The sequence below is a fragment of the Gopherus flavomarginatus genome, chromosome 1 (assembly GCF_025201925.1).
Source record: "Gopherus flavomarginatus isolate rGopFla2 chromosome 1, rGopFla2.mat.asm, whole genome shotgun sequence".
In the NCBI taxonomy this organism is placed as follows: domain Eukaryota; kingdom Metazoa; phylum Chordata; order Testudines; family Testudinidae; genus Gopherus; species Gopherus flavomarginatus.
Window position 1 is genome coordinate 344,322,745 of NC_066617.1, and position 15,869 is coordinate 344,338,613.

The 15,869-nt window shown below is 44.8% G+C and overlaps 1 protein-coding gene across 1 annotated transcript in view; it reads left to right on the plus strand.

Annotated features, from left to right (window-relative positions):
- The window catches only part of MAML2 (mastermind like transcriptional coactivator 2), a 278,614-nt gene extending 263,697 nt beyond the window's left edge, over window positions 1–14,917 (plus strand). The window contains exons 4-5 of the mRNA XM_050940453.1: window positions 4,230–4,341; window positions 9,422–14,917. Of these exons, the coding sequence (XP_050796410.1) occupies window positions 4,230–4,341; window positions 9,422–10,401 (1,092 nt within the window). The 3' untranslated portion in view covers window positions 10,402–14,917. The remainder of the gene's footprint in view (window positions 1–4,229; window positions 4,342–9,421) is intronic.
- The last annotated feature ends 952 nt before the right edge of the window (window positions 14,918–15,869 follow it).

Sequence of the window (15,869 nt, forward strand, 5' to 3'; positions counted from 1 at the left end):
TACCTGCAGGGAAACAGAGTTCAAACTGCTAACCAGAGTGGTCAGGATGGGCATTGTGGGACACCTCCTGGAGATCAGTTAGGACAACATAAGCCAGGGCAGTGTCTACGTTGCTCTAACTACGTCACAGAAAGCTCTGTGTTGCTCACCGAGGTGGTTTAATTTTGTCGCATACCAGGGAATTTCATTGGCAGGAGGAGCGTTTCAGTGTGTACACCTCCACTGTTTGGTTGACAAAAGCTGACTTTTGTCACCAAAACTGTGTAACGGAGACAAGGCCTTATTCTAACTATGATTCTGAAATTTGTGCCCTTTGAGGTTTGCAGATTACTACTTGCCACTTTCTTCAGCTCTGATCAGAAAATCTCTTCTTTTCCTCACTCCAAATATAGCTTATGTTTCAGCTAAAGGAAAGAGTTTGGACAGACTTTTCTGGCAGGTTGACAAAGAGAGCAGGTTGCAGAGCCTCAGAGCTGTTTGGATACAGAGGATGTTCAGCTCCCTTTACTAGCAGATGGTAGGAATCTTCAGAGACCACCCACATGTTGCCTCTGTGAACCTTCAGAGGACACTTCTGCTGCTCACTGGTGTGCACGCTGGGTTGTTAGATGTGAGCAGATTCCTTCTGTCTGAAGTTTTGACGACTCATGGAGAGTGTCACAACTTGGGCTTCTGGTTTTTGGCATGTATTTGTTGGGGGCAAAAGGGGGAATATACGTACCACTTTTCACAAACAGAGCATTATGCCAATGGGCCCAGTTTTTGAGATTATTTTCCCAGCAGTTTTTTTAGTGGAGGCTGCTTCTGCTCTGCCTGCCTCAGCCCAGGGCCCATACTATTCCCAAGGATGAAACGCAAGTGCAGTGTTTAGCCTGCTGAGGAGAAAGGGTGAGATTCAGGAGGTAAGGGACAGTAAACACAATTCTAGGGACAACTGTATGTAAATCAGCATTGCTAATTTAGTAGTTTATTATTATATACAAATACTATAAACAAATAAAGGTGAAAGCCCAAATCCTTCCTCAGACTTGCTGACACCGAGGCTCATTCCTGGGAGGCGTCATTGGTTGTGAGCTTATGAGTAGCACTCTGGAGACATAGATTTTTAGGTCAAACAAGTTTCTATTTGCTTACACACTCCAGGAGGAGTAGTAGGCCTGGTCTTCTACCATTAAAATCAGTGGGAGTTTTGCCACCGTGTTCAATGCGTGTTGGCTCAAGCCCTTAATGAGGACAAAATGATTTGTGCTGTTGACATGGTCAGATTATGAATCTAGCACCTTGAACTTAATGCCTGCAGTGTGGTGGGCTCCCTCAGCAACGCAGGAAGAATTCAGTGCTATGGCCAAGTCTCTTTTCAGGCCTTTTCCTCAGGAGAAAAAAACAAACAGAAGCTCTTCCCTTGGAGCAAACAGGCTGCATCTCTGTCTCTCTGGAAGAGGATACGTCCCCCCCTTTACAGCCCAGCTGAATTATGTGACAAGCAGCCCTTAACCATGTGCTGGCCGTTCCACCCTGTCACAGTGCTCCTCTCTTCTCCCTCTGTCACAGACATGGCCGCAGTGCAGAATCCTCTCCCCACCACAGGGTTTTGGCTTCTTCAGCTCCCAAGGCCATTTTCTTACCGGAGCGTGCACTTTCTGCTACCAGCATCTCGGCGTCATCTCTTAGAGCAGGGGAGGGCAAACCAGAGGGCCGCATCGGGTTTCGGAAATTGTATGGAGGGCCGGTTAGGGGAGGCTGTGCCTCCCCAGCCAGGTGTGGCCCGGCCACCTCCCCTTAAACCCCCCTGCTTCTCGCCCCGACAGCCCCCCCCAAGACTCCTGCCCCATCCAACCCCGCCGTTCTCTGACAGCCCCTCCGGGACCCCGGCTCATCCACCACCCTGCCCCTGGAACTCCTGCCCCTAACTGCCCCCCATCACCCCATCCAACCCCTTCTCTCATTCCTGACTGCCCCCGCCCCAGACCCCTACCCCATCCAACCACCCCTTCTCCATCCAGCCACGCAGCAGAGACCAGGTCAGGGCGGGCTCTGCAGCTGCACTGCCCCAGGAGCTCACAGCCCCACCGCCCAGAGCATTGTGCTGGTGATGGGGTGAGCTGAGGCTGTGGGGGAGGGGGAACAGCAGGGGAGGGGCCAGGGGGAGAGCCTCCCGGGGCAGGAGCTCAGAGGCCGGGCAAGAGGGTCCCGCAGGTCAGATGTGGCCCACGGACCATAGTTTGCCCACCTCTGTCTTAGAGGCATGGGCTTTCCCAGGGCACACCTCTTAGGAGGATAAGACTGACGGGCTCGGTACAAGGGCTACAGCCAGAAGGTGGAACACGGAGGGGATTTCATCAGGAGTGTGGTCTATGCAGAACAGCGCAATGGAGAGGAAGGAGGAGGATGGAAAGGATTGACATTGGAAAGAAGAGAAGAGTAGGAAGGTGAAAGTAACAGGCTCAAACTTTAGTTCCCAAACCTCAGTTTTTCAGTTTCTTGCTTTTTCTTCTTCGAGAAGAAGCTAGTATTATTTTGGTTATTTATTCATATTGTGGCAGCGCCCAATGTCTCCAGTTCGGATCACGGCTTGATGGCATTAGACACAGTGCAGACTCATAGTCCCTCCTCCAAACAGCTTCTAATCTAACGTTATTTGGAACTTGTTCTTTGAAACAAATTTTATTCCAACAATAGCGATCACCACGTTAAATAACTGGTAACATGCAGTTTTGTTGGCTGCATTTGACATCATTCAAGCAGCATGGGTCTGTAATGCTGTTTTCACCCTTTAGCTATACAACAGTCCAAGCAGTGCCCGGGCATAAATAAGAGCAGAGCAAGGGACTTTTTACAGAGAAGGTTCTTGTCATTTGTTACATACAGTAAGTTATTAGTTATTTGTATAGCAGCAGTGCCAAAAGGGTCTAGTCAAGGATTGGGCCCCCTTCTATTTGGTGCTGTACACACACAGACAGAGCGAAAAGACAGTGCCTGCCCCCAAAGAACTTGCAATCTAAGCATAAGATGAGTGACAAGCAGATGCAACAAACTGATGGAGAAGCACAAGGCAATAGTGAGACAGTTTTAATTATCATGACAAATAGCAGTTACTGCACACCAACTGCATAGCCATGGTCGGGTTTTTTTGTAGGCATTGCAGCAGAGGGGAGTTTTAAGGAAAGATGGATAATTGTAGTGGCTTTATGGATTTTTACAGGGAGCTCCTCGCAGCTATAAAGGATTTCCTTGTCAGGCTGTTGCGTGGACAACACAGAGGCCACTGAATGCATTATGCGCCGCCCATGATGTTCTGTCCTGACTCAAATCTGGCACATTACCATGTAGAATACCTGTGTAGATGGGTCTGTGTTGATGCCATCCAGCCATCATGTTTCAGGGCTTCCAGAGGATCTTTTGCTTCCACTGAGTCAAAGTCGAAGCTGATTCTCAGTGGGAAGAAGGTAGGCTTTCAGAGCAGATGACCATACCACTGTAGAGTGTGTTGGGCTACTGTTTGAGAGAGTGGGACTTGTTTAGTTAGAAAGTAGATCTCTTCATTTGATGGGAGTTTATACCATTTAATGCTTTTGATCATTTTGAGATGCTGCATCTGAATGGTGGTCAACTTCTTTTCAATCTTGACCGTGAGGGGCCACGTTTCAGTGCCATACATCAGAATACTGACTACTGAAGCATTATATATCCCCCACTTCACCTCACCACTTCTCAGGCTGTTCTGGTCTTGATGAGGCACACCATTACTGATGACACATTTGCCTTGCAGTCTTCAAGTTCTTACTCTATGCCGATGTATAAAAGAGTGACGTATAAGGGGTGATAGGAGAGAAAGCTCATTTAGACGATGAGTCAAAATCCCCATTGCTTAGTGGGCGCCCTGAAGTTAATGGAGTTATACTCACTTATGCCATGGGTGAATTGAACTGAGGCAGAGTTTTCAGAGTTAGTGGTACACAAAATAATGAAAAACAGATGACTAGACTGCTGGAGCTTGAAGTAGCACACCGTAATTTTAATGGGAGTAGAACCAGACGCAAGCCCATTGAAATCAAAGGTAAGACTTCCACTGGCTTTAATAGATTGGCCCCTGAAGAGCAATATCAACACTTTGTTTAGCTCTACCGCTGTGGCAGGGTGGGGCAACGGGAAGGAACAGCTTCCACTTTCTAAGTGCGAGTAGAAAGCAAATCAAGTAACATATTTCCATTTCTGCTCTAATTCTCTAGGAGAAAATCGCTCCTCAAGATCAATTGAACAGACACTTGACAAGGCCACCACCAGATTATAAAGACCAGAGAAGGAATGTGATCAGCATGCAACAAGCAAACCAGTATTCTGGTAAGCATACTTAACCAAAAGAAAGCCTTGGTTATGAAGACTATCCAGACAGCCCCGGCAAGTACTGACAAGATGGGCCTGATTCTCTGTGTAGTCACTTACGTCAGTGCAAAAGCACATGCCAAGTGGGTGTAAAATACCACCACTCTGATGTGGCAACATTGTACACCCACCTTGCACTAGTGTAAATAACTGTACATGGAGTAATGGAGAATAATGTCTTGAAGGTTCCTCCACCCTCAGGAAATATTTAGGGGGAACCGTTCAGATTGAAACACATCTCCCCCTGCAGGTTCTACAGGTTGCTCCTATACTGTACATTTCTAAAACCTCATTATTATAGCTATGGCATTATTGAAAAATGCTGATTAATAATAATAATGGGAATTAGCCAGTATTTCATACAGTCTGGTATCAAGTATCTGACATTGGCCAATACCAGCTGCTTCAGAGGAATAGGCAAGAAACCCCCTTAATGGAAGAATCTACTCAACAGTAGGCGGTTGGTTTATGTCTTGAAATCTGAGGGCCTATATCCTTAATTCATTGATTTTTATCCTATCTGATATAATTATGGATGATCTCAATAACCATTTAGCCATCTACTCTTTTTTTGAAGCTTTGGCCCCAATGATATCTTGTAGCAATGAGTTCCACAGGTCAGTTAGTGTTGTGTAAAAAAAAGTTCTTTTGATTCATTTTAAATTTGATGCCTTTCATTTTCCTTGCCCAAACTAACAGAGATAATTAGCAATATTCCAGAATAATCCCTTTGTGCCAAGTCCTTTCTTCAGTGGGAGTTGTGCCTAATAAGGAATAAAGATGAATGAATTTGGACTTTTATTCTGTTTTTGTCCCCACAGCAATGGAATAAGAAAAAGATACAGGGAGAGGAGGGCAGGACGTAAGGAAAATGCAGCAGACAAGATTAGAGTGGGATTTTATTCTGAAGAATGACCCTGTAAAAACAGGATTGTGGGCTTCGGTAGCATTTGCCTTTCAGTGATCTCCATATCTAATGTGCTCAGTTCACAAGTAAAAAGGACTTTATTTTCTAACTGCCTGCCTTGTAAACTCAGTTTGGGATCTGAGAGTCCAGCTGGGTTCTTTCCTTCCCATATGTCTACTTCAGTAACAAAGTTCTTCAGGTCAAGTTATGCCCTTAGTGACATTTGCTCTGATCCATTGTCTTCAGCAAGTTTTCACAGGTGTCAGTGGCTCAAATTTAGCAAACGGTTCTGTCACAAGGTGTACCTGCCCTTTAGTGCCCCCTGTTGGCAGGGCCAGCCCAGGGGTTTTGCCGCCCCAAGCAGACCAAAAAAAAAAAAAAGCTATGATCGTGATCTGCAGCAATTCAGCGGGAGGTCCTTCGCTCCGAGCAGAAATGAGGGACCCTCCGCCGAATTGTCACCAAATACCTGAACGTGCCGCCCCTCTTTGGAGTGACCGCCCCAAGCACCTGCTTGCTAATCTGATGCCTGAAGTCGGCCCTGCCTGTTAGTCAAGTCTGGCATTGTACAGAGGTCTCCCTGCTTCAGTCTCCCTTGGTGTAATCACTGAATTCACCAAGGCTTTACATAGGGAACAATATCCTTTCTGAGGGATCTATTTTATTAACCAAAGACCCAATGAAAATACAAGCAAGTTTTCACCTAATGTCTTTGTGGGTTGACAAAGTCAGTCTCAGTTTATCCATTCCCACCTGTATCCACCACTCCCCTTCTGAAGTGTTCTCTCAGTTTGGGTCCCTTCCCTAGAACCAGGTCTCGTTCCATTATCTGAAAGAATCCTTCCCCAGAGCCGGGGTCTGCAGAGATGTGTCAGCTGCAGCTTTTCTCTGGGGCAGCCTGTAGTTCCTGACTGGCTGGGCTTCCTAACACTATTTGGGAGCACATTCTCTAGGCTCCTTGCTCTGGAGAGTTCTCTTGCTTAGCTTTCCTGGGAGCAACTCTCCTAAGGAGCATCCTCCAAGAACATAAGAATGGCAATACTGGGTCAGACCAATGGTCCATCTAGCCCAGAATCCTGTCTTCCAACAGCAGTCAGTGCCAGATACTTCAGAGGGAGTGAACGGGACAGAGCAGTTGATGGATTGATCCACCCCTGTCATCCAGACCTAGCTCTCTGGGAACCACCCCAGTGGAGCCCTGGTAGCCCTTTATCTGGCTCATTAGTTAATTAGCGCAACCAGCCACATAGAAATTTAGTTGCTTCCAGGTGGGGCTGGGTTGACTTGTTCTCCCTTACAGGAGCCTGTCACAGGTAGGTTCAGGAGCGGCGCCAGGGTTTCTGATGCCCTAGGCGGACGGCCATTTCGCCGCCCCCCAGGGTCCCGGTGGACCTACTGCAGTCATGCCGGCGTACGGTCCGCTGCTGGAAAGGCTCCGGTGGAGCTGCTGCAGTGATGCCGGCGGGCGGTCCGCTGGTCTAAAGGCTCCGGTGGACCTGCCGCAGGCATGACTGCGGTAGGTCCGCCGGAGCCTTTAGACCAGCGCACCGTCTGCCGAAATGACTGCGGCAGCTCCACTGGAGCCTTTCCAGCAGCGGACCGTCTGCCGGCATGACTGCGGTAGGTCCACTGGACCCGCTTGCCACCCCCCTGGCAAAATAGCGCCCCCCAAAAATTCTGGCGCCCTAGGCCATTGCCTAAGTCACCTAAATGGTAGCGCCGGCCCTGGGTAGGTTGGTCCCTGGCTCTCTTAAAGGGCCAGCTCCAATTGCAGTGACCCAGAAATAATAGAACCCAGTTTGTCTGTGCTGTATTATCACCTGCAGTGCAACCAAGAGTGAAAACGCCATCAGTTCTTGCAGTTTGATTGGGCATCTTGTGATACTTATTTTTCTTAAAGCCCCAGCTCCTGGAGTCCCATGATTAACTGGGACTCTCTGCTTTTATTTAAAACCCTAAAACTCAAAAATCAGAAGACAAATAAAAATAACCCAAATATTTTCTTTAATCTCACAAATGTTATGCCAGCCTCATGACACTTTGGGGCCTGACTCCTTATTTTTGAAGATTTGGGCTTGGCAGTACTAGAATCCTAGAAATGTAGAGCTGGAAAGGACCTCAAGAGGTCAGCTAGTCCATTCCCCCATGCCAAAGCAGGATTGAGTATACTGTTATTCTGTCCCTCAAGTCACTAGCAATGATTGAATATACACAGGGAGCAGAGCAGCTTTTCTGAGTAGAAAAGGAGATGGGGCTTTGCTACGAGCTTACAGGGAAACCACTAGATGGACTGATTAGGAAACTGTTGCACAAGGGAGCAGCAGCTGGGAATCTGTTGCTTGTTTCTGGGAATAGCTATGCTCAAGTAATGGAAGAAGGGAAACAGCTCAGAACAGCAAGAAGTTAAATGAAATACTGTGGAGACACTGAGAGACATTATTAAGCATTGCATTCCTGGGCTCTTTTCCTCTCTAATACAATAAACCCCAGGACAATGGCAGGTGAACCTGGCAATAAATTCTCTTCAGTACCACTGTGTCCCTTGGTGTCTAAGCACTGGAGATGTTGTCTGGACAACACTGCTATGAAAGAAATTTCTTCCCATCTGGAAGAAATTAGACTGAAAAATATTTTGGTTTAAAATACAAGGATAAAAATAGTAACACAAAGAAAGAGCAAACTTTGTCTTTTGGAGGAAATATGGAAGCAAGGTCCTCTGTACATCTGACTGGTAATGATCTCATGGGAAGGCACTTAAATTGGGGGGTGATAGTACTTGGGGTTGTTAAAGAGCTAGCATGTTCCACCTGAGGAATGGCTTCAGGCCAGCAGTAAGTGAAGTGATTCTGTAAATGTATTAAGGCTCCTTTATTTAACCTGGTAACAGAGTCCCAATTCTCCTCTTACATTAATTCCATCAATTTCAGAGGAGCTAGTCCTCATTTACACTGGTGCTAATGAATCATAGATTACTAGAGTTGGAAGGGACCTCAGGAGGTCATCTACTAGTCTAACCTCCTGCTCAAAGCAGGACCAATTCCCAGACAGATTTTTGCCCCAGAGTCCTTAATGGCCCCTTCAAGGATTAAACACACAACCCTAGATTTAGCAGGCCAATGCTTAAACCACTGAGCTATCCCTCCCCAAGAAAATCAGGCCCCAGGTCTTCTTTGGTACTACTGACAAATGTTACCATATTTCAAAGAAACAGTAGGGAAGACATGAATTGTTAGTGCAGTCAAAGTTGTAGATTGATTAATGAGGTTAGCGACTGAGCACTGATATTTACTTTGATTACAAAAGAATAGTGCAGCCCAGTGGCCTATTGATAGCACTCTTTGAGACTAGCTGCCGAGGACGCGCTTTGTGGTGGAACCAGGCTGGATTCTCCCAGTCTCTCATACTCCTAGGGCTGTTCCTGCTGTTGAAGTTCAGTCATGTTGATTTGGAGTATATAATATATATTATAAGACCATGTCTAGGAACCAGACTGAGGGAAGCTTGTGAAGGGGTTGAAAAATGGGTGAAGATAATTAGTTTCTTGCTGATTGTGGCCCACTGCACAGATTGTGGCCCAGATACAGAGGCACAGGGATGGTGAGTATATATCCCTATTTTACATATAGGGAAACTCAGAATGGTTAAGTGACTTGACCAAAGTCACACAGGGAATCAGTGGCAGAATGAATAAGAAATCAGAAGTCCTGATCCCTGCTTTGCTGTACTCTAATCACTTAAGTATCCTGCCTCCTATACTTAGTGTTGTGTCACCGTGAAAATACAGTAAATTCCTCTCTCCTCAGCAGGGGTTGTCAATTTTATTGCCAAGGGCCTTTTTCTGTTGTTTCTAATGTTTGGAAGAAGAAGTATTACAGATAACTGATACTGCGGCCAAAGACTGTGGATCTGACCCAGCTCCCGCCTAAGTCAATGGAGAGACCACCACTGGCTTAAATGGAAGTAGGATCTGGTCTTTCTTTGGTTCATATGCATTTTGTAGACCTCACCAAGGACAACATACACCATTTGAGAGCTTAGGCTATAGGGAAATTTAGATTTTAACCTACTGCAGGTGCTAGTGAACCAATTAACAATACAGACCTTTGTTTGTGTTTTCTTTTCATTTTCCAGGTGGTTCTCTGGCAGTGAGTATGAGCTCCAATCTGTCTTTGTCAAATCCTATTTCAACTCATAGCATTTTGTCACAGAATTCTAGCCTTTTGTCAGCTCCCCATGGAACCAGAATGCCTTCTATTCCAGCAACCCGGAACATGGGCTGTTACGGAAACATTCCTTGCAATCCACCAAGCTCATACAATGTGACATCAGGAATGAACCAAGTGCAGCAACACAGAAACCAAAACCAAATCATAACCAGTCAAAATAACCTCATGATGTCTCGCCAGCCAGCCCTGGCACAAGGAAACAACGTAACAGCTTTTGGGACTGGATCAGCGGTTAACTCTCAGCAAGTGAGAGCAGGTTTAAACCACGGAGCAACAGGTATCCCAGCACAAAGACCATCCAATGTGATGATCACTTCCAGTGCTGCTGCTCAGAACTGGGCCCCTCAAGAGGCAGCAACAAAGCAGCAGGATGCACTGAAACCTACAGGAGTTCGTTTCCCGACGAGCACTCCATATCCTAACCAGTCTCTGCAGCGCTCCATAGGCAACCCGCAGTTTCCTCAGCATGCTATGGCACCTCCAAACCAATTAACAACAGCAGCGCAAATGAGACCTCCTCTAAACCAAATGAACCAAACAATAAACGGACAACCTGTTGGGTCACTAAGAGGTTTAAGTGTAGGAGCTAACCAGATCAGAGCACAGACTGTGCCTAACGTGAATCACCCAGGAACAAATATGACACCACCATCATCCCTGCCGTCAACCAGTTTTACATCTACAAACCAAAACTCTAGGGCTTACCAAGGAACTGACCATGGGAATGACTTAGCCTTTGACTTTCTTAACCAGCATGGTGATAATATAGGGCCTGCACTCAACAGTGATTCAGACTTTATAGACTCTTTATTGAAAACAGAGCCTGGTAATGATGACTGGATGAAAGACATCAACCTTGATGAAATCTTGGGGAACCACTCATAAGAGACAATGCTGATGATAAAACATAACATGCTCTAAGTACTAGGAGGCAGGATTGACTATAGCTCTCTCTTTAAAGTTCCAACAATCTGCTTTATTAATTTACTCTCCAGTGGTTGGGCTGTCTAAGAACCAATGGTTTAAAATAAGGATCCACGTGGAGAGATTGCTTTGTTTGAAGAGATTGTCTAAAAACAAAATCTGATTCTAAATCTTACCCCAGATAAAATATAATGTAGGGTGATAGTTATACTTGTTAAGCTAAAAACAGATGAGGGGGTTTGTGGCCAACTCATTAGAACTGCACCTGTTGTTCTCATGGGAGCTGTCTGCATTTGTCTTAGGATTGTGTATAACATGCATTCTGCAAACAGAGGTCCTGAACAGTGTGCAGATCATGAAACTTCATGTCTCAGATGCAAGTGGCCACCTCACTATGGGCTTGACTCCATGCAGTCCGGAACAAATTGCTCAGTGCTCTCCCCTCTCATTGAGAGTACTCAGTGCCTCCCAAAATCAGGCCCTCTGTACAACTAATTCTTGTATGTTATAAAAATTGTTTACTTCTACATAGTAGAAACTCGCATTTTTCCTTGCAATTGATTTCATTTTAAACCACCTAACTTGTGTAGAAAAGGGCAAGTGGTTCCTTTCAAGGAAGGAGGAAAGCAGTTTGTGTGAGACACACCCCAGAGTGGTCACTAGCTCTTACTCTGTCTCCTGGGATTTGGTTTGTTGTAACAAGGGAGGCTGTTTCTCCAATAGGTAACAAGTTCGGTGTATTTTCTGGTGTAAATATGCCATCAGCCATTCCAAAGCTCAAGGGCCAAATTCTGCTCCTTTGCTCTCACAGATGGTGCCAGTGACTTGAATGAACAGCTTGAGTGAGATAGAGGTGGAAGATTTGGCCCCAAAAGAATACTTCCCCACTCCGTATCTGAGTTCCACATGTACCCAGCTATTTGCTTCTTCCTTGCTCAAGCGCTGGGATATATGTGCATATGGGAAGACTTCCATTTTGATTCAGTCGGACAACATGCAGCGTGACTCCTGTGGAGAATATCCGTAGCTCTCTCATTCACCAGGTCGAGGGAGTCAGAAGAGAGACACAGCTAAAACTGCTGATGACAGTTTGACGGATGCTCACTGTGGGCCAGATTCCGATCCCTTTACTCAGGTTGAGTCATCCCTTGCTCTCTGAGTTGTCCCTCTGAAACCAAGATGTACAGCTGATGTACTGAAATCAATGGGACTACTTGCAGAGTGAGGTACCCTTCAGCCAGAGTCAAGGTACCAGAATCTGGCCCTACAAACTAGTTAGTTCACAGCCTGGTTAAAACAATGGGGAGTCAGACTAACATGGCTACCCCTCTGAAACCTGACAGCCTGGTTACTCTCCCAGTCACTCTCCTAGCAGGAGGATGAGGGAAGGGATTCTGCCGGCAAGGTGAGAAAGATGTTGCTTGCGCTGATGTGGTGAGGATCCTTCAAGAGGTTGTCTGAGTCAGATAAGGCTAGGGAATATAGAGCCCATTTGCAGATGCCTAGAGATGACCAGAAACATAATGCTTCAAAAGGTATCACTTTACCACCATTACAGGTTTTAATTGATCCATCATTTCTTTGTGGAGAAGTTCCTTCTTGAGGACTCCTGGCATATACACACACAAGAGCAGCAGCTTCAGCACCCTTGGAGAGGGGGCAACATGTTCCCACAATGCACTTTTCTGGCTGTGCTGGCCAGGGCAGGTGGGGTCAGAGCTATAGTCCTATCCTTGCCTCTCCCCCTTTCAGACACCATGACGGTGAAATGGAGGTGGGTGAGGAGGAAACTTCTCTAAACCCTCCCTGCTTTATGTGCCTGTGCAGAGCCTAGCCAGAGTCTTACTCTGAGCAATCAGGTAGGACTCCAAGAAGGAGAGCTGCTTTGGAATGGTGGAGAGGGGAAGACATGCATGGCACAAGAGATGGTGATGTCTGGAGGGATTTATCTCCAAGGAGACTCAGATCAGCAGCCTCTTTGACACCTTTAGAAAAGGTACATCAGCCTCCCAGTGCAGGGGGCCAGGGCTCTGACTACATTTCTGACCCGCCCAGACACTCCCTTTCTGGAATGTTCAGCACTGCCAGAACCAATAGCCGCTCTCCCCCAGCCACACCCCTCGGGCTCAGGGAGCAGGACTGCCTCCTCTATCTGATCACTAAGGAATGGAAGGGCAGATATTACTTAGCCCAAAAAACAAAACAGCTTTTCAGCACAAGTCACATAATGTCCCAGCTTGATTTAGAGAGAAGCCATATGGACATATGGGAATAGAGTGATAGCAGGGGTGTGAGCCTGCGCTCCCTGGCACCTGTAGAAATGAGGAGCAGTTCCATTTCTGTAATGGAGTTACACCAGTTTAAATCAGGTGTAGGATCAAAATCAGCCCACCTCTATCACCCATACACAGTGTCAGTGAGCTGGTCAGCAGCGATGCTAAAGCTCTTGTGTGAGTGAGTGATTTCCTGTTCAACAGTGGCTGAGTATGCACTCCTCCCTCATTGCTTTAATCAGGAGCCCTGAGCAAGTGGGCTGGTAACCACCTGACATAGCATATGTACTCATGTGCCACTGCTGTCCAATAGCAAGGAGCCCCCTACCACAGTCCTGACTCAGGCAAAACTTACATTTTATTCCTGAACATTGAAGACGAGATCCTCAGCTGATGTAAATGGGAACAGCTGAGAATCTGCCCCAAACACTACACAATTTGGCCCTCAGCCTAATCCAGCATCCGCTGAAGTCAATGGGAATCTTTCCATTGATGGCCAGCGTTGGATAAGGCCCTTTATTGAGTCTAAATTCTGTCACAATTGTATTAAACAATGTATATTTTAAATAAATTTAAACTCACATGCAGCAAAGGCCATTTACTGCCCTGTTAAGATATACACGTTACATTTTAAATGTGAGCTTATGAATGACTTTTGTGACCAAAACTTGAAACCAGTCTCAGTTCTTAAGAACCCCCATCTCTTTAAAATGATCTCTCTCTGTGTAACAATGGCTGCATGCACTACCCTTATTTTATATTTTTCACCCTAGACCAGGAGCTCTTTGCAGTATTGGGTTGTAAATATAAAGATTTATTTGTTTTGTAAACTTTTGTAAAAACAAGAAATTAATAATAATATTTTGGTAGGAATAATAAAATCATATTCTTTGGGTTATATTTATATATATGTGAAATAAATATACTATCTACAAAGTTGTATTTTATACAAAAAGTAAATGGTTACCTTTTGTATTCTAATATACAAAGTTTTGTATGGTATGATTGCTTATTTTCATCCTTGGACTTAAACATTGGGTTGTGGGGGAGGACAGAATGGGACCTTTGGGATCTTTCCATTGATTTCAAGTGGCTTCGGATCAAGCCTTTAAAAATACTTCAGATACATTCAAATCTGAAGCTCTCCTGAAACCTCAGTATGAAAACATTCCAGGTTTCAACACACTTTTTATTGTAGCTTTTGGGTTTTTTTATGTGTAACTGTCATGTGCTTGTTGCATGTATGTCTGCTTTATACTTTCTCATATTATAAAACAGTATTTCTCTATACAAACTGAAAGGAAAAATTGCTGTACATAAATGTTTGTGTTTTATGCATTTTTACATGTGGCTGTATATACCTCCTAAACTATGCAGTGACACTTATTCGACTCCATTTATTTTTCACCTAAACATTAATAGTAAGTTTTTTTTCAATAGCTATCAAAATTCCACCAAGTAAATCAGTCAAAATGTCCTGGATGTCTCTTTCCTTAATGTGAATTTCATCATTAATGTCTATTTATTCAGATATTCATTTGTTTCATTAAATTACAGGAATATTTTGAAAAAATGTATCCTACAACTTCTGTTTGCTAAGACTGTCCATTTGAGAGGGAGATTTGATTTTTCTATAGGTTGAGGCAATATCTTCATTATTATAAATAATTACTACAGTAAAGTTATGTGTATCAGAACATTTTAAAACCTGGCTCACACTTTATATGAAGGCTCCATTCATAAATAGATTATAAGGCACTTATTATTAAGAGTTAATAAATGATTAATAGATTTTTTAGTAAAGGCTAAATCTATTGTTACAGAGTTTGGCTGGTCAATCATTTGCTTATGACCTTATATAATATCTTCCACTGGTGTGCTTATAACCATTTGTAAACTCATGTTTATAACATACTTGTAGCATATATTAATAATTTACTAATCCTTTATAAGCCTTTTATAAATGGAACCTTAATAGAAAGGTGTGACAAAAATCTACATGTTTTGAGCTATTGGAATATGATTTGACATTTACATGAGTCAGAAATATCAGAGTACTAGAATATTTTAAATGGAACTAACATTTTTTCTCGAGTCTAAATTGTGTCTATTAAGCAGTGATTCCCTTCTAGTTTGATTTAAATTCAGTATCCATGTATCATTACATGTTATCGTGATCTCAAAGAATTTCAAGATGTACAAGATTATTTTGTATTGTGTGTGATTTCACATGGTTTAAAATGTTAATCGTAGCCTGGCTATTTTTAGAAGTTCCACAAGTTCTGAGGAATTGATTTCTTGGCAATGACAAACTTTTCATGCACTTCAGCTACTGTTTTAGTCTCTTGGTGGGTTATGAATTAGTTCCCATAAAATCAAGGCTAGTGGGCACCTGGTCTAAGGGGAAATGTTCAATGTCAGTTTCAGCGGAAGGATTTCTTGTGCCATTTCTGATCTGGGAGTTAGTTAAGGCTTTCTGCATCTTAACCACTACGCTGCTGCCCAATATACCAGGCCTGTGGTTCAAGACAGGCTGAGTTTATCCACTTATACGCAAGGGCCAACACAAAGCATATTAACTCCTTGAGTCCCATTTTCCGACTCTAAATGGGCTAAGTCAGACTGAAGTAGTTCATAAGTCTTGTCCCAGCACTGCCAAATGTCATGCATCTTGCACAGTACTCATGCATTTTCCTACCTGCCTACAGAGCAACTGTGATTGCATACACAGCCACAGAAAAGCAATACATTCAAGGGACATGCCACCGGCCCTTTGTGGGTCCGATGTGGGAGAGTAGCAGCTCATATTGCCCAGAAAGGAGCAGGCCAAGGAGTGAGAGCTGCCCCCAGCTAGTGAAGGCCCCCCTGACTGCTTCAGCCCAAATCCTCTGACTCCTCTTCCTCAGCCCTGCACCCCCACAACACTATTTCAGCCATCCGGACCTGACCCCATGTCCCAGCCCCCAAACTCACCCCAACCCCCCATCTCCAGTCACTTGATCTTCCATGCTTCTGCCTTCCTAATCCTCCAACCCACACACTGCTCCAGATATCTTGACCCCTATATTATTATTCCTGACCTTCCCTGCTCCTCCAACATTTTTGCACCACTCCCCTCTACTCCAGTTACTCAGTTGTGGGCTGCTGCCCCCTAGA